At 36.7% G+C, this 25,220-nt stretch overlaps 1 protein-coding gene across 1 annotated transcript; it reads left to right on the forward strand.

Moving 5' to 3' along the window:
• The first annotated feature begins 23,654 nt into the window (after positions 1-23,654).
• On the forward strand, positions 23,655-24,472 carry LOC130589905 (uncharacterized). The gene is made up of 2 exons (XM_057391535.1): positions 23,655-23,995; positions 24,103-24,472. Exons 1-2 carry the CDS (start codon positions 23,655-23,657, stop codon positions 24,470-24,472), a joined length of 711 nt encoding a protein of 236 aa, XP_057247518.1.
• Positions 24,473-25,220: the final 748 nt, after the last annotated feature.

A 25,220-nucleotide genomic window follows, 5' to 3' on the forward strand; every position in this document is an offset into this window, starting at 1 on the left:
TAATTTACGTCATTCATAAATTCATTTATTTAGTTTCAAATCTTGAAAATTTCTCAAATCGCATGTTATTGCTTTGCTCGCTTCTTGATTGCTCGTTTTGTTCCATTTGCTCATTTGTTCGATTTGCTTAGTTTGATTTGCTTGTAAATTTCACTTTGATTCCATCATATTTTTGTGTGTTGATTAGCTTCCTAGTTCGATTCTTGGGATCTTCTTTATTTTCTCCAACATTATTTCTCAAATATTCTTTTCTGATTCAAAAAATTTCTCACAGTTCATTTTTTAAGATCTTTAGTTTATTATTTAACTTTCTCATCCATTCGTTAAGTTATTATCCTAAGTTTTCATTTTGTATTTAGTTGTTTTTCCCGGATTCTGAGTTTTGTTTAATTAGGGTTCTGGAATTAATTAAATTGGGGAAAATTTCTGTTATACATTTTTTTTTGTAATTGGTTCATGTTTGATGTTTGATTTGATTTAGTTAACATATTTTCTGGTTTGATTTGCATAATTATTTGTTCTGAAATTTACTCCAAATTTTTTGTTATGTTGGATTATTTTTTAGTTCACTAGCAGTGGAGGAGCCATTAAGTCACTTATGATCGTGTATAATATTATTATAATAAATGTTATAAACATTGCTAATATGTTCTTTTAGGAACTTTGCTGTTTTGGGGTTTGCATACTTGGGTTTTCAGTTTTGTAAATTTTCAACAACAATTCTTCTTTAACCTACTGCCACTCTTCTGTTACATTGTTCATATTTTGTAATACATATTAACTATTTTTTTCTCTTAGTACTAGATTATATATTGGCCCTGGTGATTTTGAATATGTGTGATGCCTTGGTACAAACCTAAGGACATTGTCACCCATCATAAATAGTCCCGTTTCGCATCCCATGTTAGATTTTCTATTTTTCAGCTTTTTAGAAATATTGTAATATAACTTTTCACATTTAGGATGTTCCTTATCGCTGGAAGATGTCTAAGGAAGGATTGCTCATTTGTGTTCAAAAAAAGGCAAAAGCATGTCCAGCTATGATTACTTATAGAATTTTCTATTCACGAAAATCATACAAGGTTAACCTAAGAAAAGCATAATATCAGAATTCATACAAAACATTAATATTACCCAACATTCACTTATAGCTCCAACAAACCCTTGAGCTCTACTCCGCCAAATTTACCCTAAACCAAATGAAGCTTTACGTAGTATCACACCCTCTTGATTACTATCATGGCGAATCCACAACATCGACGGGGCGACTCATTGGAGCACACTAGGCCTTTCCAAAGATATCTCCCACTGTCGGTTTTGAACCACACAATACTTCTTCATGGGCAAATCTTCGTTTCTATCTTTAATTTTGTCTAGGACTTAATTCTAAGGATGAAGAAATGGATAAGAAACATAAGGACTTCATTATAAACGAAGGTTACAATAATATTTATTCTATGAAAATTAAAACCAAAGCTGTGGGAATAAGAACCAATGATTGCTTATGATGCACTTATCTATGACCATTAATCATATTATAGTTGTGCATATTCGGGCAAAGGTGTGTGGCATCGCAGCTATGGATGACCCAGAGACGAGGTGGTCGAAGAGGGTGAAGGTTGACGAGGTGGTCGTGGATGGTAGTGGTGAGGAGTATTATTCTGTTTGTTTTGAGGAGTTAGCTAACGAAGAGCAATTGATGCGCTAGTCTTAGCTTGTGACCATATTTTTTACGAGGTTGTATTGTTAAGTGGCTTGGGAATAGCCTCTCTTGTCCACTTTGCCGCTTTAGGTTGCATGATGTTTCCTTTTGCTTATAGAGTTAATTTAGTGTAAGAATTTGTTAATTAATTTATTTTTGATTATGTTTCTTGACTTGTTAATTCAAGGATGATCAGTTAATTGTATGTTGGAAAATGATTGAGTACTTAGTAGCAATAAATAATAAAAATGTCATAAAGCATGGATTAGCTGCATTTTAATCCACTTTAAACCCTCTGATTTTCTTTATCAGTTGAGCTTTCTTTAATCATTGTTTTGCACTTTATTTATTTCTTACACTTTAAATACTTTGGTAATGCTAGTTGTAGCTTTAGAGTAGCCATCACTCCTTTTCTTAAATCTTACTTGATGTTAAGAATATTCAAACTCTAGGTCATAAAGGCCCTAGGGACTAGAAAGCAGCTGACCACTAAATCTACAAGAAAGTGAGCTGTAACACCCCGATAATTTTCTCTTTTTAGGAATACTTTTATAATATAAAACTTAGAGAATTATCAAAGCATTATCGCCCGTATGATAACGTATCGGCTTATTCAGAATTTTGCAGCGGAAAACATAGAACTAAACTTTAACCTTTTATTATAAATAAATAACTAATTATTTAGAAATCAAACAATCTAAATGAGTCTACTCAAACAAACTTAATAAAATACGTTCTTATTAATGCAGGAAAGTAAAATATACTAGTTACACATTCTCTCCATTCTAGATTGCCAATGATGTATATCTGAGAATCTGTAATGTCAATGCTTTACTGAATTTGCTCACCAAAATGGGTCATCACAGGATCAATAAGGCAAAGCCATGATCACAATCACAAACAAAGCACGTAATCAGCAAAGCTGAGTACTACATACTAAAACATAAGCATTCCTAACATGATACTAAATAAATAACATGCAGGGATAAATAATAATATAGTCATATAACATTCTACAGACAACTTTTACAGAACTAAACTCTAAACATCTTTTTATTACTTTAATGGAATAGTTATTTGGACTCGAGTTGTCTTATCTACTAATACCTTCACTAAGAAGACGAAATACGAGCACAAATCCATATTCCAGAATGACCTGCGATATCGAGGAACCATTTTGAAAAATAGGAATGGTGATCAATCCACCCCCAGGAAATCCATGGCACACTCACCGTGAACCCCAACTCCTAATGTCCAACGTTAGACGTGCACCAGTCTAGAGTCTATAACTATCATCGTTACACTTTACGTTATTTACATGTTATCACTTGTTATGACACACATACAAGCAATCACAGAAATACAAATCAATCATTCACAACTTACTTCTTTAAACTTAGGATTACATAAGTGATCACAACTTACAATCCCAAATTACTTTCTTTTAATCTCAAACTTTCTTATTTTGTTGAACTTAGCCAACAATAAATCTTACCTTTCAAAGGCATAATTTATCAACTTTTCAAATAAGGCCCACATTCCTCATAAAGTAGTGAAAATAATACTTGTAAGGAAACATATGAATAAACATGATTCAATCTCTATAACATATATTAATTCCCACATGTGAATAAATAAATAAAGTTCCCTTCCACATGCTTGCATCCATAATTCCATACAAACATGACAACCTTTAACTCATAAAAAATCTCATAATCAACATGCTTGCACACAGACATAAAACATGTAAACATCAATTATACTAAGAAATCACATACGAACTTATAAAGTTCCTATATATGATACTACAACCTTTCCTCCTTAAATCATGATACTAATCACATAGCACACAGGTATGTACGTACCTTGTGTAAACTAGTGGCAGATCACTTTTAATTCTTTAAAAGTCTCCTATAGAATATTCTCCGCCTATAAATCAATATAAACTAAAATCAATACTCTTAAATAAAAATACAGCAACTTTAAAATATTTAAAATCCCTTTTAAATATATCCAAAAGTTGATTTTACTATCAAAACTTCAATTACTTTTAATTCCTAGCATAGTACTACCTATTTAGTAATTAAAATTATTAAAACTCCATTAATAAAATCTTTTTTGAAATTCCAGCAACTTTTAAAATCATAAAACCCTCTTTAAACATATGTAAACATGATTAAATTCATAATCTAAACCAATCTCATAGTATACAACATGCTACTATTGTTTTCTAATAATTAACACCCTAAAAATCTATGCTTTAATGATTAAAACTTCAATTTAACAATAATAAACAAATTTGATTTTTTATTCTTATAATATATAATATATATGAATCAAGATTATTTATTAAAACAGTAAATAAAGATCAATAATCATGATTAACATTAAAATAAAGCATAAAAACATAGCCTTTAATGGAAACTTGAGGAATAAGAAACGAAATTAACCAACAAACGAAGAACCAAGAAAAAGGAAGGTGCGTCGGAAACATAAAGTGCACGGTAGCAGCAGTTCGGCGCCCAGCTTAATGTTTTGAACGTTTTGTGACGTTTCTTGTTGAAGAAAAAACGTTACTTAAATAAGAAGAAAGAACTTGAAAGAGAGAGAAAAAGAAAATGTGAGGAGAGGGAAGAATAAGGGTTGGCTGTGAGTCTTGGAGAGAGTAGAGAGAGAAAATAATCTTTGTGTGGGGTAAAATAATTGGGTAGTAAGATATTTATAAGGAGGCTTCCTTTTGGCTTTAGGAAAAAGGAAAATGTGCTCAATTAAAATTGATGATGAATAGGATAAATAAATTAGAACTCCTAATATCAATATGACTCCTCTTTCCTAATATACTTAGAATTTAAGTTCCACAAGTCCACTTAGACTTCTTTTCCAAATCAAATTAGTATTTCAAACCTTTTTCAAAACATGCCTAAATAAAATATTTTTAACTTTCTTAAATCCTTAAAATAATTTCATTTGACTTTTAAAGTAGTCCTCCCTTTTAAATAGTGAAATCATTTAAAACTAAATTATGTTTAAGTATAAATATATAAATACTAAAATATATTTATAAAATCTTTTAAAATTATGGGGGATTACATGAGCCCTGCAACTGGTGGAGTGAAAAAGCCACATCGTTTCAAGCTGGGAATTGTTGCGCTACGTGAAATTAGGAAGTACCAGAAGAGCACCGAGCTTCTCATCAGGAAGCTTCCATTCTAGAGGCTTGTCAGAGAAATTGCTCAGGATTTCAAGACTGAACTTCGCTTCCAGAGTTCCACCGTCGCTGCTCTCCAAGAGGCTGCTAAGGCCTATTAAATTGGTCTCTTTGAGGACACTAATCTGAGCGCTATTCATGCTAAGAGGGTTACTATTATGCCTATGGATATCTAACTTGCCAGGAGGATTAGTAGCGAGAGGGCTTAATTTTCCGGTTTTCATTTTCTAATCTGATGGCGTGATAACAATTCTTGGCCACATCATTTGGTATGATATACTGGATTTTATGATGAAAGTAGCTACTGATCTAGTATATTTCACATGTAGTGTGATGTTTAGTAAATGAAAAATTAATACTTAGTTTTACTAATGATTAGGTCTCTTTTCTATTTTGTTTTGATGTGTGTATATTAATTGAAGTTGGGACGAATTTGAATTTGCCTATTATGATTGGATGTCGATACTTATTATACTCATTACTTAGATTGCTTCGATGAATATCATGAGAATAGAACCTAGGCCACTTAACAGATGACTTGTTTGTTGGAAATATAAGTTAGATTAATATATTCATGAAGAACAAATAATATATAAACTATATTGATACACAATATAGAGAAGAAACTTTTTAGCAGATAACAATCAACTGAACTTGATTGAATTCCAAAAGAACAACGTTGCGCCGTGGTATGGAGGCCACTGCCTTAGAAATGAACTTCGCCATCTCTGGTGCGGATTCCTGATGACGTACGTCCCCCAAGGTTTACACAACATCCTCAACTCCGTGCACCAGGATCAAGGATTGGAGTTTCTCAAGAACTGCTCAAATCTCAAAGAGACTAGGTCGGCTTGTGTTTTTAGGGAATAATTAATGATCATCTCGGTTTTTAGGAGGTATTTATATAAAATATAAAAACAAGCAGCACAAAACGCGGAAATCCGAAAATCGCACAAAAAAGGATTCGTTAGGTAGGTCAGGCGGAGATCGCCTGGTCGGGCCCGCAAGGAAGAACCTGGGCGAAGAAGAAAAACTCGTCTTGGCCGGGCGAGCGGACCATCATCCAGTCGGGCGGAATAGACAAGAAAGATGACTCGTCTTGCCTGGTCGGTGCGTCGAACTAGATCTAAAAATCTCCGTGTTCAATTGGATGCTATCCAACAATCCCCCACAATCGCGAAGTTAGGAAAACAAGAAATGAGCAGTAAAAGAAAGGTTTGTTACTTACAAACTAGTGTCCAATGATTGAACTAGCATGTTAGTGAGATGGGGTGTCACTTCACCTACAAGTGTCCACTGAATTGAACTTGCGGGAGAGAGAAGGGACTCGATAACACATATCTTACCCTCAGAGCTTGAGACACTCCGCATTATCCATGAATTTCCTCTCGAACAACGTAAAACACTGTTGATCATACAATTCATCATATTCCCTATTAGACAAGTCACATGTTTTTTAAATGATTGTGAGCATACACACAGTTCAACGATCTTGGCCATCACCCTGGGATTCCAGTGAGCATTCTAGAGTGCCTACAAGTATTACATTTAACAGAAGGAGGCCATCCATTCACACTCAAATATGATGTTCTATTGCGTTCAAATAAATTTGAATCAGCCACGAAGGCCATAGAAACATCAAGTCCATTACGTTCAATTAAATTGAATCAACCATAAAGGCCATGGACTCTAACACAATCCCTGCCGGTTGCCACCGAGCACCATAAGCTCCATTTGTTAAACCACCATAAAGGCTATAGACTCTCACAATCCATTAGGTTTGAACTACGTACACCATCCCTTTTACAGGACTATGATACCGACCATATGAGATCATGCACAAGGCATCACGATGGTGTAACCATCAAGTCCATCCCAAGGACCACCCAAGCCTGTTGGGATATGAAAACATGAGTGGTCAAGCTCAACCTCACATACAATATCTCATTGTATGCCACATACAACATCACATTATATGCCACGGTGTGTCTATAAGTCCCGTCTTAGAACTATAGACACATTAAGGATAATCACTTTCCAACCTGATATCTATGAATCTACCAAGTTCAATTGTCAGTTGAACCACCCAAAGGTTATAGATTCATCAATCCATTAAACTCAAACAAATTAAGCCACCACAAAGGTAATGGATTGTCCTGTCACTAGACCATCAAGCTCACTATTCAAACCACCAAATATGGTAATGGATCCTCACACATCCATTAAGTTTGAACTAGCTAAGCCACCTAATTGGTTATGGTTATGTGACCCCACGTGAGCATGGAAAGTCCTAATAACACGGAACCTCAAAAGCATCCATCAGGTCCTCTTAGTGAACACAACACCAATCTGTGCATGCTCTTATCCGTATGTGCGTGCCTCCATTGCATTCACATGACAATCTACATAAGCATATGAAATATCACAAGTAAATAAATGAGTATTTCATTACCCCCACAATGGGAAACTTGTCAATGATTTCCTTATTAGTCTGTTTCTTGACTCAATCATTTCAACTCAATGAACTTATTCTTATGATTGACTCTGCAACACATTTTACTTTCCATTTGCTCAACAAAGAAACCAGCCAGGAACAATATGCCAACATATACACTTGTAAACATATAAGCATAATCATTTAGAAAATCACTTTCTAAAACTAGTTCATAAACATGTATATAGAACATAACAGTTCATGCTAACTATTCAACCTTCTAGTTGAACCTGTTTCAAACCATGTTGTCTGAACAAGATTGAGATTAAAGGTACCTTTACCAATCTTTGGCTTTTCATCCATGAACCACATGAATTAACTCATCTCCAAATTCCATCTTGACTTAAGAGTCGAAACCTTCAGTTTAAGACATCAAGAGTATGAACACCAAGTAAATAAGATAGTGGTATAAACCATAAACCACCTACAAACCATTCCAGTCTACTCACCAAGGATCCCTCACAGGTTAGCTCCAAATCTCGGAAGATCTAATGACTCTTCCTTCTCTAAGATGCCATTTAAGTATGCACTTTACGAATCAAATTGATACCCAATCAAATAACACGATTCCAATGCAACTACAACCACTAGCTTAGGCAAACTTAGTAGCAGGTGAGATCACTACATAGATCAATATCAAAACATTAATGAACCTCGTAATCATGTACCTTCACCATAGCTTTTCAAGCTTACAACTTTAGAGTCTATTGAAGGTCAACATACACCCAAAGTATCAACTATATGGTCCGACAAAGACATACACAATGAGTATGACAGGTCACTAATGAGTTATGTTCAAACTTTCTTTTCTCTAAGCACTAGTTCCAATCAGAAGTCATAAAATCCCCTTGTTAATTGATCATCACATCCAGATAATATCCCCAGACTTCACATAGTTGATCAACAATGTCAACTTTCTAACCACAGAGGTTACAAGCAAGACTGGACTTTGCTTGTAACACCCCCAAATTTCTTCGCTTTAAAAACTTATGCTTTCGTAAAATACTTGGAGAAACTTAAGGGTATTACCGCCACGTATAAATACATTTTGGCAATACTATAACTTGATACACAAAATATGCATCGGAAACATCTAACTTTATTTATAAAAATAATATTATTATCCAAAACCACAATACTAATATGAAAAGTCTAAAGACTACTAAAATAGTGATCTAGTTCAAGAGATCCCAAAAGGTTCCTCCCATGCATCATGAATCATCATAGGACCTGAAAGTACTCCCTGTAAGAAAAGTAGGGCAAAGCCAAAACAAATAGGAAATACGAGTCAAGTGAAATACTGAGTACAATGACATGCAAGACTTGTAAACTTTGTAAATATGTAATTCACATACTTTCATAAACATGCTTTATTTCACAATTCTAGTGATAACAAAAGATAAGATCAATCCATTATTAATTCACGTTACCACCAAAGAATGTAACTCCTTTAATAATTCCATTAAAAGTGGAAAATAATAATATAAGAACTTAACTTAAACCCCTTTCCTTGATCCGCGGATCCTAAGTGTGCACACCTCCCAAGCTACTATCCTTTTATGAATACAACGACATTGGAGTAACCTTGATGCCAATTAGTTGACTTGGAAGAACCCTTCTTGAACAAAACCAAGGGGTAATTGTAATAAGAATAACATATATATGGGTAAACCTTTCCTTTAATTCAAATAAAGAATTATGATAACAAACTTAATTATAGAAGAAAGATAATTTCAACTTTTGAAATTAAAACTTAGGCTTAATACCACTGATTTGTAAAAGTATATTATTTCCTATACTTTGAGTTAACCACATGCAACTGATATTTTTTTAAAACAAGTGAATCCATCTTTGGTTGTTATGAACAACATGTGTATACAATACACGAACTAACAAAGCAGGAGAGAAAAAAACAAGCTTTTAACTATAGCTTTAACTATAAGAAGATTTAATCAAGCTAACCACATATACCTATCTGTATAATTTGTACTAAAACATACATAACTAGTGTATACATAACAATTAAAGATCAAGCCATGTAAACGTATCGTGATAATTCGCGAAACAAGAAAATCAACTAATAAGGGAATGCTCACGAACGAAATCCTTCTATTAATTATAAACTAGTTCCAATCAAAACGATGAACAATATATGAGGTCTAAAAGAAAATTATATATAAACATGATTCATGCTCAAACAATAAAAACATGTTTTTAACAAACTCAAAAAGATCAAAAACTAGGAATTAAAACAACTTGAAAAACCTCCCGCTAAAACTCCTCGGTGAAAAACTAAAACTACTCAAAGAGACCACTTACTTTAGGGCAAACTTTATAAAGAACTATCAAGATTTTTGGTGAAGAGGAAGTGAAGGATTAGAGGGGTATTTATAGTGTAAACTAGGGTAGAAAATAGAGGTAAAACTTTCCTAAATCATTAAAATTAAGGCAAAAGAATTTTAAACTTTTATAACACAATACAAAGTTGCCATGCAGCTAGCTGTAGAATGCAACAAATTTTTTTTTCCTTATAAAAACTCTTTCCTAAAATCAATTTTGCTTGATTTTAAAGAGATTTTTAAATCTTCCCAAATCAATTAAAATCCCATAGTTTCTATCTCAATGTAAATCTCATAAAAATCTGATTTTATAAGACTTAAAAAAAAAAATTAAAATTTTTAAAGATTTCGATTTTATTTAAAAGAAACCGATTTTTCAAAACAACACTTATAAAAAAATCCGAAAATTACATACTAAAATGTGTACTATGATTTTATTACCCAAAAATGAATTTTGAATTTTATAAAATTATTTATCAAATATTTGTTTAAATAATTAATTAAATAAATAAGATAATAACAAGAGCAACTATTGTGAAAGAATTACTAAATAACCTTTAAAATTATTCAAACTATATTTCCCTCCAAATGAATCTCTACAATGTGATTTAAAAAATAGTTTAAAAAGAGTTTTGAAGATAAAATTTAGAATTATTTTAAATAATCTCAATAAATGCCTAAAAAATACTGGGTATTACAGTCTACCCCCCTTAAAAGAAGTTTCGTCCCGAAACTTAGAAAAATTTTCAAAAAAAAAAAAAAATTTGTTTTCATGCTAAAATTATGAATGCACATGTAAGATGCAATATATCGACTCTATATGCTCTAACAATGTAAAAGCGTGCGAAACTATATCGCATTCTACCCCCCTTAAAAAGGGAATTACGCCCCTATAACTCTACTAACCTCAATGAATAACTCAGGATACTTTCAACGCATTTCGTCCTCATCCTCCCAAGTAGCTTCATCGGTTTTGTGATTGGATCAAAGAACTTTCAATATCTTTACATCCTTGTTTCTCGTACTACGGACTTTGCTATCTAGGATCTTAGTCGGTATTTTTTCATAGGTTAAGGTCTCATCCAATTCGATAGATTCAGGCTGCAACACATGAGAAGAATCTGCAATATACTTCCTCAATTGTGACACATGAAAGACATTATATACCTTGCTTAACTCATTAGGTAACTCTAAACGATAAGCCACGCACCTTGCCAACCCTGGTCAAAATTTTATAGGATCCAATGTACTTTGGGCTTAGCTTGCCTCTCTTTCCAAACCTCATTACCCCTTTTGTCGGAGAAACTTTGAGTAAGACACTTTCTCCAACCTCGTTGTAACAACCCTTGCTAGTTAGCAGCTTAATTAAGACCAGCTCTAATTAATTAAAGGAATAAGCTACTAATTAGAGATGTTGTTAGTACAGATTCCTAACCACCCTACCTTTGGACGGTTAAGAATTTGCATATATCTGAGCTTAGTTTATGAAATCCACTTTAGAATACTAAATTATTACATCGTAGTCTAAATATTTAAGATTCGAGTTTTAAAATATAAGTTACATCACATAGTTAACTTATAATATAACATAACGCAGCAGCAGCACATATATCACGAACTTTCCAGACTAAGCAAATCTTTGACCTTCAGTTTACTCCTGCAAAACAACTGAATCTGACCCCACCAGGACAGGTTCAAAGGAACAAAAACAGTCAGCTTACGCTGGCACATAAGTCCCACCAGTTAACAAATATCAAGGTGGCGGAAATAGATTTTCATTTTCAAATAGTATCATAGTCAATGAATCTCAATATTTCTTGGCTATAAAACATCATGATATCCCTCCTTCGTAAATTAAATAGCATAATGGCATCCATATAATATAACAAATAACTTTCCAAGAACAATACTTATATTCTTTCAATACTCACTTAAATACAGTAATACAAAACTCAAAATACTTTTAATTTGGGAAGGAACACGAATGGAAACTTTTGAGGGACGTCTCCCTACTTTTCTTAACTTCTGCTTGCAAGACTTCCTAGGTCATGACCCTATATAACAGAGCAATACCCGCTCCGGAGCAATACCCGCTCTAATGACTCAAAGAGCAAACCCGCTCTACAATTGTTGTTCATCACTGCTAATGCAGCTACTTCCCCTTTTTTAAAAAAAAATAGTCTTTACTTTGTACTTAATTATATCCAAAACTTTCTTTTCCAATACTTGATCAATCAACTTAATACTCAACTTAACTTAATTATGAAAACCAGTTCTGAAAACACACTTGCTATGTCAAGTTCAACTATGTTTGGAAAGGTAACTTAACAACCATAGTTCGAAAGGGTGTGAGAGTGAACAAAGGTGATTAAAGGATGGTTTAACAAGATATGGCAGTAGGTGAAAGGTTCATAAAGTGAACTTAACATATGGAAGATTACTTCACACAAATAGAACATAGGTCCATTTTCATGGTTCTTGGTTTGGTGTTATTAACAATGGTTCTATGCGATGAATTAATAGGACTTCTTGAGTTTAGCCAAAGTTTAGGATTCTAATTTCATATATATGTAAATACAGTAGGTATTCATCAAGAGAAACACATTGAAAGGGTCGAATGCACAAAGGTTTACAAGTTCAAAAGTGGTTAAGCGAAAAGTCGAGTTTTTAGGTGTAGTTTTCTTCTAAAAAAGAGGTTATATTCAATCTACGAAAAAGATGTGTTATAAGGTCATTAAGCAGCAATAGAAGTGTATTTACAGTAGGTTATCATGTAAGGGTAACAACAATGGAAGCACTTAATATCAAAACACAATCAAAATAGAAACATGGTTAAATCGGTTTTTAAGAGGAACTTGACATGCAATGGTGTTTAGGAAATTAAACCTTGCTTAGCAACCTTTACTATTCCTCCAGCAATCTCCTAAGACCTTAATAGAAACATTCATTACCTTAAAGTTAGTAATGAACCCAAAGAAATCAAATTTAAAGCCAATATAGCTCATGCATGCTGAAATTACCATGTCTCACCTCCCTTAGTTTTTCTTAGGTTTACAATGATGAAACCTCAAAACTAACGCCTGCCCAGTGTTAAGGACACCTTGAAGAATCTACGGAAGTGTTTGCATGCGAAAAATCAGAGCAAAGAACCAAGGAAACAAGCTGCCGAAACAGCCCTGATGGGACGCCAGATATGGCGTGAGAAGAGAGATAGAAGAAGAAGATGTTTTCTTGTGTTTGTTTGTGAGATGATTTGATGATACTGAATGAGGATCTTCCCCTCTCATATATGCAAATGGGTAAGGTTAAACTTGTCATTTTCGGTTTAGTATTAGGGGTAAAATCGTCCTTTCACAAGCTTATGTACTAACCAGATTTTTCCAAAGCTTCAACTTGGATTTTCTTCCTTAATTCCTTCCTAATCCTTAATTATTGGTAACTAAATCTCTCCCAAGTATACCACGTACCTAAATGAAGACATCTTAACCTAATCAATTCCTTAATCTCACTTCCTTGAATAACAAATCGATATCAAATGCTAACACAAATCCATAATTCGAGACGATATTCAATATTCCTAGCTTAATCCATAAATTACTTAGTTATCACATAGCTCATGTTATTAGTTGGCTAATAACACAAAATATCCACGTTAGCAACAATTTCACATAACATTTATTTACACTTTTAGAATTCGGAGCGTATCGATCAAAGTTTAATTTAATCGTCATTAACTTAATTGATTGCGTATTATTGATTTTAATATTAGCATAATAATTCAGGCTATTACACTCTACTACCCTTAAAGAAGTTTCGTCGGAAAACGTACAACATACCTTGGAACAACTGGGGGTATCGCTCTTGCATATCTCTTTCTTTTTCCCAGGTTGCTTCTTCCGTTCCATGATTGGTCCACAATACTTTAACTAAAGGTATGGTTTGGTCTCGCAACACTTTTTCTCGTTTATCCAGAATCCTTATAGGCCTCTCCTCATAACACAACGATTCGTCTATCTGCAATGGTTCGTAGAATAGCACATGTGAAGGGTCATGTATATATTTCCGTAGTTACGAGACGTGAAAAACATTGTGCACCCTAGACAGTTCTATTGGTAAGGATAATTCATATGCGACTTCACCAATTCTTCGCAAAATCTCGAATGGTCCTATGAATTTAGGACTCAATTTTCCTCGCAGCCAAATCTTTTCACCCCTTTAGTAGGTGAAACACGGAGAAACACTTTATCCCCTTCTTTTATTCCAGCTTCGTTCTCCTCAAATCAGCATATTTCTTTTGTCGATCTTGTGCGATTTTCATTTTCTCTCGAATTACTCGAACCTGCTCCATTGTATCTTGAATCAACTCAGGTCCAACTGGTATACCCGGACTCATGTCATCCCAAAAAATAGGTGTTCGACATTTACGCCCATACAAAGCTTCATATGGAGCCATACCAATGCTAAATTGATAACTGTTATTATAGGAAAATTCTATTAATGTCTATTTATCCTCCCAAGAGCCTTTAGATTCCAATACGCAGGCTCGCAACATGTAAACTAATATTTGAATTATTTGCTCGGTTTGCCCATCTGTTGTTGGATGGAATGCTGTGCTGAATTTCTGAGTCGACCCCAAGGCTTCTTGCAACTTCTCCCAGAAATGTGACAGAAACCGGGTATCTCGGTCAGAAATAATAGTGGTTGGTACGCCATGCAATCGAACAATTTCCTGATATATGCATCCGCCAGTTGTTTCTTGCTCCAAGTTACTCCCATGGAAATAAATCGAGCTGTCTTTGTCAATCTGTCCACTACAACCCATATAGAGTCATTTCCCCTTCTTGATTTAGGTAAGCCTGATACAAAATCCATGGAAATCGAATCCCATTTCCATTCCGGTACTGGCAATGGCTGCAGCAATCCAGACATTTTCTTCCGCTCAAATTTTACCTTCTGACAAATTAAACACCTTGCCACAAACTGTGAGAAATCTCTTTAACCCTTTCCACCAGAAATATTTCTTCACATCCTGAATCATTTTATCTCTGCCTGGATGAACTGAATAAGCACTGCTATGCGCTTCCTTTAAAATTTTATTCTTCAGTTCCTCGTCATTAGGAATGCACCATCTTCCATTTAAACGAATACTCCATCAGCATATTCTTGGAAGTCCGTCATCTCATTCTTTTCTATCTTTGACTTCAACTCCTTGATGAAATCATCTTTATCCTGCTTTTCCCGAATTTCTTCAAAGAGAGACGGTTTCATCGTAATTGCATTTAATTCTCCCTGGAATTGACCTCTTGCAACCACTCGCAAATCTAATTGTACCAGTTCGTTATGCAACTCCTCTGGCACTGAATCAATGCATTCACTTCCGACGAGGTCTTCTACTCAGAGCATCTGCAACTTTATTTGCTTTTCTCGGATGATATTGAATATCAATATAATAATCTTTAAGTAATTCCAACCATCTCCGTTGCCTCATATTCATTTCCTTCTGGGTGAAAATATATTTTAAACTCTTATGATCAGTATAAACCTTGCAAGAGACTCCATATAAATAATGTCTCCACAATTTCAGTGCAAAGACGACTGCTGCCAACTCCAAGTCATGCACAGGATAATTTTTCTCATGAATCTTCAATTGCCTGGAAGCGTAAGCTATAAACCGCTGGTTCTACATTAGGACACATCCCAATCCTTCCTGAGAGGCATCACTATAAACTTCAAATCCTTTTGTCCTAGAAGGTAGAGCTAAGACTGGAGCGCTAGTCAATCTTTCTTTTAACTCCTGAAAAGCCTTCTCACATTTCTCTGTCCACTGAAATCTTGTATTCTTCTTGATTAAATTCGTAATCGGCAAAGCTTACGCGAACAATTCTCCACGAATATTCTATAATATCCAGCAAGCCCAAGAAAACTTCTAACTTCTCCAACATTGGTAGGTGCAGGCCATTCTTTTACTGCTTTTATCTTTTCAGGATCCACTACTATACCTTCTTTGGTTACAACATGTCCTAAGAACATTACTTGATCCAACCAAAAGTCACACTTACTCAGCTTTGCATAGAGTTTCTCTCTTCGCAATATTTCTAACACCTCTCTCAAATGTTCTTCATGCGCTTTGCGATCTTTAGAGTACACCAATATATCATCAATAAAAATTACCACAAACCGATTGAGCAAAGGCTTAAAGTACCTCTGCATTAAATCCATAAAGGCTGCTGCTGCATTAGTGAGTCTGAACAACATCACCACGAACTCATAATGCCCATATCTAGTTCTGAATGCTGTTTTCGATATATCTTCCTCCACGATGCGCATTTGATGATGCCCCGACCTTAAATCTATCTTTGAGAATATTCCGGCCCCCTTCAACTGATCGAACAGATCATCAATTCGGGGTAATGGATATCTATTTCGGATTGTGATTTTATTAATTTCCCGATAATCTATACACAATCTCATCGTTACATCCTTTTTCTTCACAAATAACACTGGTGCTCCCCATGGAGACACACTAGGTCGGATATAACCTTTTTGCAACAATTCTTCTAATTGCTTTTTCAATTCAGCCATTTCTGCAGGAGCCATCCTGTAAGGAGCTCTAGATATCGGTGTTGCCCCCGGCACCAGATCAATATGAAAATCAACCACCCGATGCGGTGGCAGTTCCCGTAAATCTCCTGGAAATACATCCTGGAATTCTCTTACCACCGGAATTTCTTCAATTTTCCTTTCCTCCTTTTTACCCCCTTCTATTTGATTCACATACCCGATACCTTCAGGTATCATCTCTGTATCATTCTCAATTATCACCTCACCTTTTTCTATCGGTCTCACCATTCCTTCTTTATACACAATGTTATCTCCGCATGGAGGCCTCAATCTGACGGCTCTAGCGTAACATTCTATCACCGCCCTATTTTTACTTAACCAATTCATTCCCAAAATCACATCATAATAATCCAAAAAGGGTATCAGATCTGCCCGCAATTCGGACCCTGGTATCCCAATTTCACAATTTCTAAATATCCATTTACAACATATCGACTCCCCATTTGGCATACAAATATGCATATTTAAAGGTTGCACACATGGTCTACACGGCAGATTGCTAACAAACATATCTGAAACAAATGAAATTGAAGCTCCAAAATTAAATAACACCTTGGCCATCGAATTACATATAAGAAACCTCCCTGAAATTACATTACCTGGCAACTCCTGCAGCTCAGGAATCTCCTTCGCTCCTGTCTTAACAGCAAATAACTTCCCTGCTGGTTTCCCTTGATTGCCATGTTGAATCCCTTTTCCGGCCCTACCTTGACTTGAGCTTTCCTTCTCCAGCTGTCAACATCAACATATTCCCTGGTTTATTATTTCCTCCTAACCTTCCTGATTCCTTCCACAAAGGACACTCATTAATTCGATGCCCAACATTCTTACTTTTAAAACACACCATTTTCCCCGAACAATTTCTGCCATAATGATTCTTCCCACAACGATTGCACTTCCATTCTGTCCTACCACCTCTGCCATTCCCAGCTAGCCCTCTGAACTGAGTTGGGGCTATCATTTCTGTTTTTGCCTTCTTGAATCCCCCCTCTTTAAATTTTCCTCCATTTCTTTTCTTTCTGAACTCCTCATCCTTCATCTCAATTCTCTCTTGTTCCAGAGCACGATCATACAACTCTTCAAAGGTGGTATACGCTCCAATTCGTTTCTGATACTTTAGATTCAGACCCTCAAAGAATCGCATCATTTTCACCCTTTCATTGCTCACGAATCAGGTGCATACTCCAGTACGAACAATTTTGCTTGTTTCATAAATAAGAATTCATTTTCGGAGGAAAGAACTTATCCTTCATTTTCTCAACAAACTTTGTCCAAGTAAATTCTGATTGTTGAGCTATCCCCTTGGTGGTATTCCACCATATGTCAGCTGGACCTTCCAAATATAATGTAGCCATCTTAACCTTCATAGTTTCAGGACAATTGACTACGTCAAGTAATTTGCCCATATATGTAATCCAATCTTCAAATTTGACGGGATTGAATTCACCGTCATAGGTGCGTGGCTTATGAGCAGCCAACCGCTTATAAAACTTCCCTTCATCATCATTCTTATTATGATTCTGCTTTTCCAGTATCTCCAATAGTCGAGCATTCATGTCTTTCAATTCCTGTAACTGTTTATCTTTATCATTCTCAACCTCCAGCGATTTGGATACACTTTCCTGACTTGCCATTTCCTACATATTCAATTGCAATACTCGGTCAAACATTCATACATTTTTTTTAATATATACTTACTTAATATAATGACTTCACAACTCTACTTCATATATATACATAGTCCACGATAGCATAGCAACTTTGCTGTTTATTTATATACGTTTTGATACAAAGACACTGATTTTCCTTATTATTTAATTACACCTCTCATGCAACATATATACTGATCTTTAAACATACTGAGCATTACATAAAGAAATAACATATTTTAAAAGTTCCCTTCCACTTGTCTTTCCTCCTTGGTACACTCCCTTGCTCAATCCAATTTATAAGGATCATAATAATAACCACTGTCGTCACTGCTGATTGGCGGAGTCTCCGGAACATAGTCAGGCCCACAAATTTTACATCCTTCATCATCCCCATAAGTGGTACTGGATTGGGTTGAATCAATAGTACTTGAACCTTGTACTGTTGGGGTCTTTGAGCTAGAGTGACTCCTAGTCCCACTGGACGAACTCGACCCACCTCCATACATCCCAGCCATCCGCTCTTCCTCTCTATGGGTAATACAATAATACATTTCTCTCCAATGTGGGTCATTTGGGTAAATTTGCCCCTGTCTCTGACGTTCCAGAGTGATATCCATTTCTCGCCTAACTTCCTCCATTGTGCCCTCCCATCTTATCAAGCTCTTGTCTATATTTTCCATAGTCACTACGTACCCTTGGATTGCCACCGTAGCCACATACATTCTTAACAAACTCCAATAAGTTCTACGAAAACTAGCCCACGGTTCACAAGTCGGTAAGGTCTTTATTATAGCGTATGCCTGTATTCCAGTCCGCCAATAATGGTTATTGCTAGTCGGCCCCATCAACTCGTTCCATTCCCGAATGTATCCTAATACCTCATTTGCATGGTCAATATCATCATCCCACCACTTCCCAACAGCGGTATAGGTGTCAGGTTCCTTTAAATAGGGTACCTCTTGATTAACACTCTCGCTGGATGATCTTAAAGCCATCTACACAAAATTCTAATGTTTATACAATCATCACATACATACTCTATGCACATAATCACATATTCACATCATCACATATTCACATCATCACATAAAATTTATTATTATTTACTTTTTTTTTTTTTCGAAACATATATATATATATATATATATATATATATATATTATACTTAGTTTTTTTCCATAGTCACTACGTACCCTTGGATTGCCCCCGTAGCCACATACATTCTTAACAAACTCCAATAAGTTCTACGAAAACTAGCCCACGGTTCACAAGTCAGTAAGGTCTTTATTATAGCGTATGCCTGTATTCCAGTCCGCCAATAATGGTTATTGCTAGTCGGCCCCATCAACTCGTTCCATTCCCGAATGAATCCTAATACCTCATTTGCATGGTCAATATCATCATCGCACCACTTCCCAACAGCGGTATAGGTGTCAGGTTCCTTTAAATAGGGTACCTCTTGATTAACACTCTCGTTGGATGATCTTGAAGCCATCTACACAAAATTCTAATGTTTATACAATCATCACATACATACTCTATGCACATAATCACATATTCACATCATCACATATTCACATCATCACATAAAATTTATTATTATTTACTTCTTTTTTTTTTTCCGAAACATATATATATCTATATATATATATATATATATTATATAATATATATATATATATAATATATATATATATATATATATATATATATATTATAAATTTCAAAATCCAAAATACTTAGTTTTTTTTTAAAAGCTTTCAAATCGTTTGCTCTGATACCAAGTGTAACAGCCCTCCCTAGTTAGCAGCTTAATTAAGACCAGCTCTAATTAATTAAAGGAATAAGCTACTAATTAGAGATGCTGTTAGTACAGATTCCTAACCACCCTACCTTGGGACGGTTAAGAATCTGCATATATCTGAGCTTAGTTTATGAAATCCACTTTAAAATACTAAATTATTACATCGTAGTCTAAATATTTAAGATTCGAGTTTAAAAATATAAGTTACATCACATAGTTAAATTATAATATAACATAACGCAGCAGCAGCACATATATCACGAACTTTCCAGACTAAGCAAATCTTTGACCTTCAGTTTACTCGTGCAAAACAACTGAATCTGCCCCCACCAGGACAGGTTCAAAAAAACAAAAACAGTCAGCTTATGCTGGTACACAAGTCCCACCAGTTCACAAATATCAAGGTGGCGGAAATAGATTTTCATTTTTAAATAGTATCATAATCAATGAATCTCAATATTTCTTGGCTATAAAACATCATGATATCCCTCCTTCGTAAATTAAATAGCATAATGGCATCCATATAATATAACAAATAACTTTCCAAGAACAATACTTATAATCTTTCAATACTCACTTAAATACATTAATACAAAACTCAAAATACTTTTAATTTGGGAAGGAACACGAATGAAAACTTTTGAGGGACATCTCCCGACTTTTCTTAAATTCTTCTTGCAAGACTTCCTAGGTCATGACCCTATATAACAGAGCAATACCCGCTCCGGAGCAATACCCGCTCTAATGACTCAAAGAGCAAACCCGCTCTACAATTGTTGTTCATCACTGCTAATGTAGCTACTTCCCCTTTTTTTATACTTAATTATATCCAAAACTTTCTTTTCCAATACTTGATCAATCAACTTAATACTCAACTTAACTTTATTATCAAAACCAGTTCTGAAAACACACTTGCTATGTCAAGTTCCACTATGTTTGGAAAGGTAACTTAACAACCATAGTTCGAAAGGGTGTGAGAGTGAATAAAGGTGATTAAAGGATGGTTTAACAAGATATGACAGTAGGTGAAAGGTTCATAAAGTGAACTTAACATATGGAAGATTACTTCACACAAATAGAACATAGGTCCATTTAGATGGTTCTTGTTATTTCCCTAGGAACACTACAAGAGGGGGGGTGAATTGTAGGTGTAGAAATAAACGTAACTTTTTGCGGAAATTAAAACTTAAACGAATAAACAAGCTAGAGGAACACAAGGAATTTTTACGAGGAAAAACTTCTTGGGCCCAACAAGAAGAAACAACCTCGACCACTAGGGATTTTAAACTCAACACTTTCACTAATTAGGCCAAACAACTTTGTTACAACCTAATCCTAACTCGAGCCACACCTTGAGTTCCTAAACTCAAGTTCCTGAGCCACTGTTCCCTTAACAGCAGTTCCTCTCAACTTCACTTGAAGTTTTCTCACACATACAAGCGTCACTCAAAGCCTCTCTCTTACAGAACTTCACTCAAAGTTCCCTTACCCCAAAAACCAAATTACAATTGATCGAAATAAGCTTAGTGGAATTAGAGTAAGAAGGCAAAGAACAAATGGCTATTATGAGAGCATGAAGGCACTGACACTTAATTAGTTAAACTCACTTAATTACTTAGTCAGACACAATTTGGAACTTTTCTAGACTTCTATATCTCTAGTGTTAATCATGAAGAACGTGGGATTAACACTAGAGTACATGTTTAGTCCATTAACCCATGATGTCCCTTCCCCTAAGGAACACGTTTCACATCATGTCCCATGATCCCATGAACTATAAATGAACGTGGATATATTTTAGCCATTACTCCTAAGTAATAGGAGTTCCTTGAGCTTTATCCGAAAATCAGTTTTATAAAAACTCTTTTTATCTTTAAAACTGAATTTTTAATCTTTAAGAAAATAATATCTTTTAAACAAATTCTTTCTAAAAACCGGATATTTATTTTCTTAATTTTTCCGAAAAATAAAATCTTTTACTCAAACAGATTTTCTTTTTAAAACTGATTTTATCATTTGAAATTAGATATAACTTGTATGGGGGCTGACTAAGTTCCATACCGGTTCAATAGATACCGGTCTAATAGCTTTTGGGCTTACGAGTTTGGGCTAAGATCCATTTTATATCTCCAGCGCCTACGGGCCTAAAAAGATATATTTTGGGAAAAAGATAAGAATATAGCCTAAGGGAATATTCTTGGGAATCTCTCCCGTGATTACCGGGCCCAACAATGAGATGGGCTTAATCAAGTCCCTATAAATACTCCGTTGATCTGAGTCATAAGGTACGTACACGAATCCCAATACATTATACTTGAGAGCTACCGGCTTTTAACCTAATACTGACTTAGGCATCGGAGGGGCGTTCCTCGAATCAACCCCCGAGGCTAGTTCACTTATTCTATTTTGCAGGAATCCAACCCGGCTTGAATACAAGGACTTACCGGTTCAGAACCCTGTGATTTGTCCCATACCGGAACAATTGGCGCTAGAAGGAGGGGCGAACAATACCTTGTAGTCTAAGCCATCCCTTGCATCCAAACAACCCTTATGGATCCTAAGCAGCCATTAGGGATGCCGGAAACCGATGAGAACAATGTCCCCATTGACCAAGCCCCCCCGGGGTATTCAACTCCGCTGCCGGCTGCTAGGCACACTCGACCGCCTGTGAACACTAGGAAAACTCCTGAAACTCCCCAGGAAGACATCTTCCACACCTTGCAGAATATGTTCACCCCAGAGCAACTCAGAAGCGCAGCGGAAGTGTTTCAGGCAATGGCAAGCGGAACTCCACCGACCGGTCCCCGGCCAAAGCGACCCTTGAGCAGAGCCCACAGTCCGGTGAGAAAACTTCGTACACCATGGACGGGCCGCCAAGGTGAGCGAGACCGGCATGACCAGGATCAGGTGGCGCATTCGAAGACCCCCACAGAGCAGGTGGGGAATGAGGAGGAAGAAGAGGAGGAGGCGCAGGATACTGAGGTTCAGCAGCATTCCTCCCAGCCGAGAAGCCGAGGTGAATACCGGCGTAGAGCGCAGGTGTCATTACGGAATTCCCCCTTTTCCACTGCAATCCTACAGGAGCCCATGGAAAAATTGAAAATGCCGACATGCAAGTATGACGGTAAGACGGACCCAGAGGATCACCTATCGGCTTATGAGGGCCATATGATGTTGTACACTGATACTGACTCAGTATGGTGTAAGGTGTTCCCATCCACCTTAACCGGATTAGGGCAGACCTGGTTTAAAAGCATTCCGCCGGCAACTGTGTTTGACTTCCGACAACTCACATCCATGTTCGTAACACACTTTGTCAGCAATAAGCGTCGCGAACGACAAACCGCGAGTTAATGTCTATTAAACAAGGGGAGACTGAAAGCTTGAGGATTATGTCGGGCGTTTCAATGCCGAAGCCGTCACATCCCGACACTACAGCAGGAAGTAGCAGTACTGGCCCTAATGACGGGGTTGAAAGAGAGGTACCCCATTTCGCAGTTATCTCGGCAGAAAAAAGATGACATGCCAACAGAAGTCCTGGGAAAGGCTAATGACTTCATTAGGGGGAAGAGTTTGACAAGGCAGCTAACGCAAAAAGGGCCAGTGGCCATAGAAAAAGACAAAGAGAAAGACAAAGATAAGGATCGCCGGGATGACAAATAAAGGAAGGATAAAAAATCGGAGTCAACTGGCAGAAAAGAGGAAAGCAACTCTGTGAAAAAGGGGTTCGAAGGGAGGCCAGACAAATACAACAATTATACTCCGCTAACAATATCCCGGGCCCGGATTTTTGAACTTCATAGTAAGGACGATAAGTGGCAAAGGCCGCGAAAAATGTATTACAAGGGTAGGGATAAGTCCAAGTGGTGTGAGTTTCATGATGATTACGGCCACAAAACAGACGATTGTAAGGACCTTAAGGACGGGATTGAAGACCTCGTTAGGCGAGGCTACTTTACCCAGTACCTATCAAGGAACGATCGCAAAACTCCTCCAAGGGAGGACGACAATGGCAATAGAAGGCCGGTAAAGGACAGGATCACTGAGATCCACATCATCAGCGGAGGACCAACTAGAGGCGGTAGTATTCACGGGGCGAAAGCCAGCCTCAAGGAAGTCCGTCACCAGGTGAACTATAACAACGCCAGAAAATGGCCGGCACCCCCATCTATGCCGTCAGTAGCATTTACCTCAGAGGACGCTAAGGGAATCGTCTATCCTCACGACGGCCCTTTGGTAGTATCTCTGCAAATTTCCAATACGATGGTTCACCGTGTTCTAGTGGACGGAGGAAGCTCCGCCAATACCTCTACAAAGAGACATTTGAAAAGATGGGATTTGACGAAACATGTCTGAAACCAGTCTCTTACCCGGTTATCGGCTTCACAGGAGCATCTGTTGTCCCAGAAGGGACGGTAAAGTTGGCGGTCAAAATAGGAGAAGGGTCCCGGTCGAAAGATCTCATGGTGGAATTTCTGGTTGTAGATGTCCCGGCGGCATATAATGCCATCATTGGGAGGCCTCTAATTCATGACGCCCAAGCTGTGGTCTCAACATATCACCTTACCATGATCTACACCTCTAATGACGGTAACCCGAGAAAATCAGAGGCAATCAAGAGTCGGCAAGGGCATGCTACCTTACCGCACTAAAACACTCTGATCATAAAAGACCACCGACACGCCGCCGTGGAAAGAAAACGGAGAAGGCTGGAAAATAAGGTCAGGAAGGACCTGTCCATGGAGAATTTCGAGGGAAGGCCGGCAGATCAGCCGAGGCCTAGCCCTGCGGGGAAACGGAAGAAATAGTTTGGAAGAAGACAGACCTGACAGAACAGTGAAAATCGGATCTGATTTGGGTGAAGAAGTGAAGGTCAACTTAATTTCCCTGTTAAGAGGGCATGCCGACATTTTCGCCTTCTCGGCAGACGAAATGCCGGGCATTGATCCGGATTTCATGGTACATCGCCTGAACGTGAACGAGGATGTAAGGCCGGTAAAGCAAAAGAAGCGAAACTTCTAGCAGAAAAGAACGCGGCTATTAAGGTGGAAGTAGACAAGCTGCTGGCGGCAGACTTTATTGAACCCTGCGACTACCCGGAGTGGTTGGCAAATGTAGTAATGGTGAAAAATCCAATGGGACATGGCGATGTGTGTAGACTTTACCGATCTCAACAAAGCCTGCCCAAAGGACTGCTACCCGTTGCCAAGGATTGACCAGCTAGTAGACTCAACTAGCGGCCATGCACTGTTAAGTTTCATGGATGCTTTCTCAGGGTACCACCAGATAAGCTTGCTCGAGTCCGACAGGAATAAAGCGGCCTTCATCACAGACGCGGGAGTTTACGCCTACAAAGCAATGCCGTTTGGGCTCAAAAATGCCGGTGCTACCTATCAAAAG

This window comes from Beta vulgaris, chromosome 8 (assembly GCF_026745355.1).
Source record: "Beta vulgaris subsp. vulgaris cultivar EL10 chromosome 8, EL10.2, whole genome shotgun sequence".
In the NCBI taxonomy this organism is placed as follows: Eukaryota; Viridiplantae; Streptophyta; class Magnoliopsida; order Caryophyllales; family Amaranthaceae; genus Beta; species Beta vulgaris.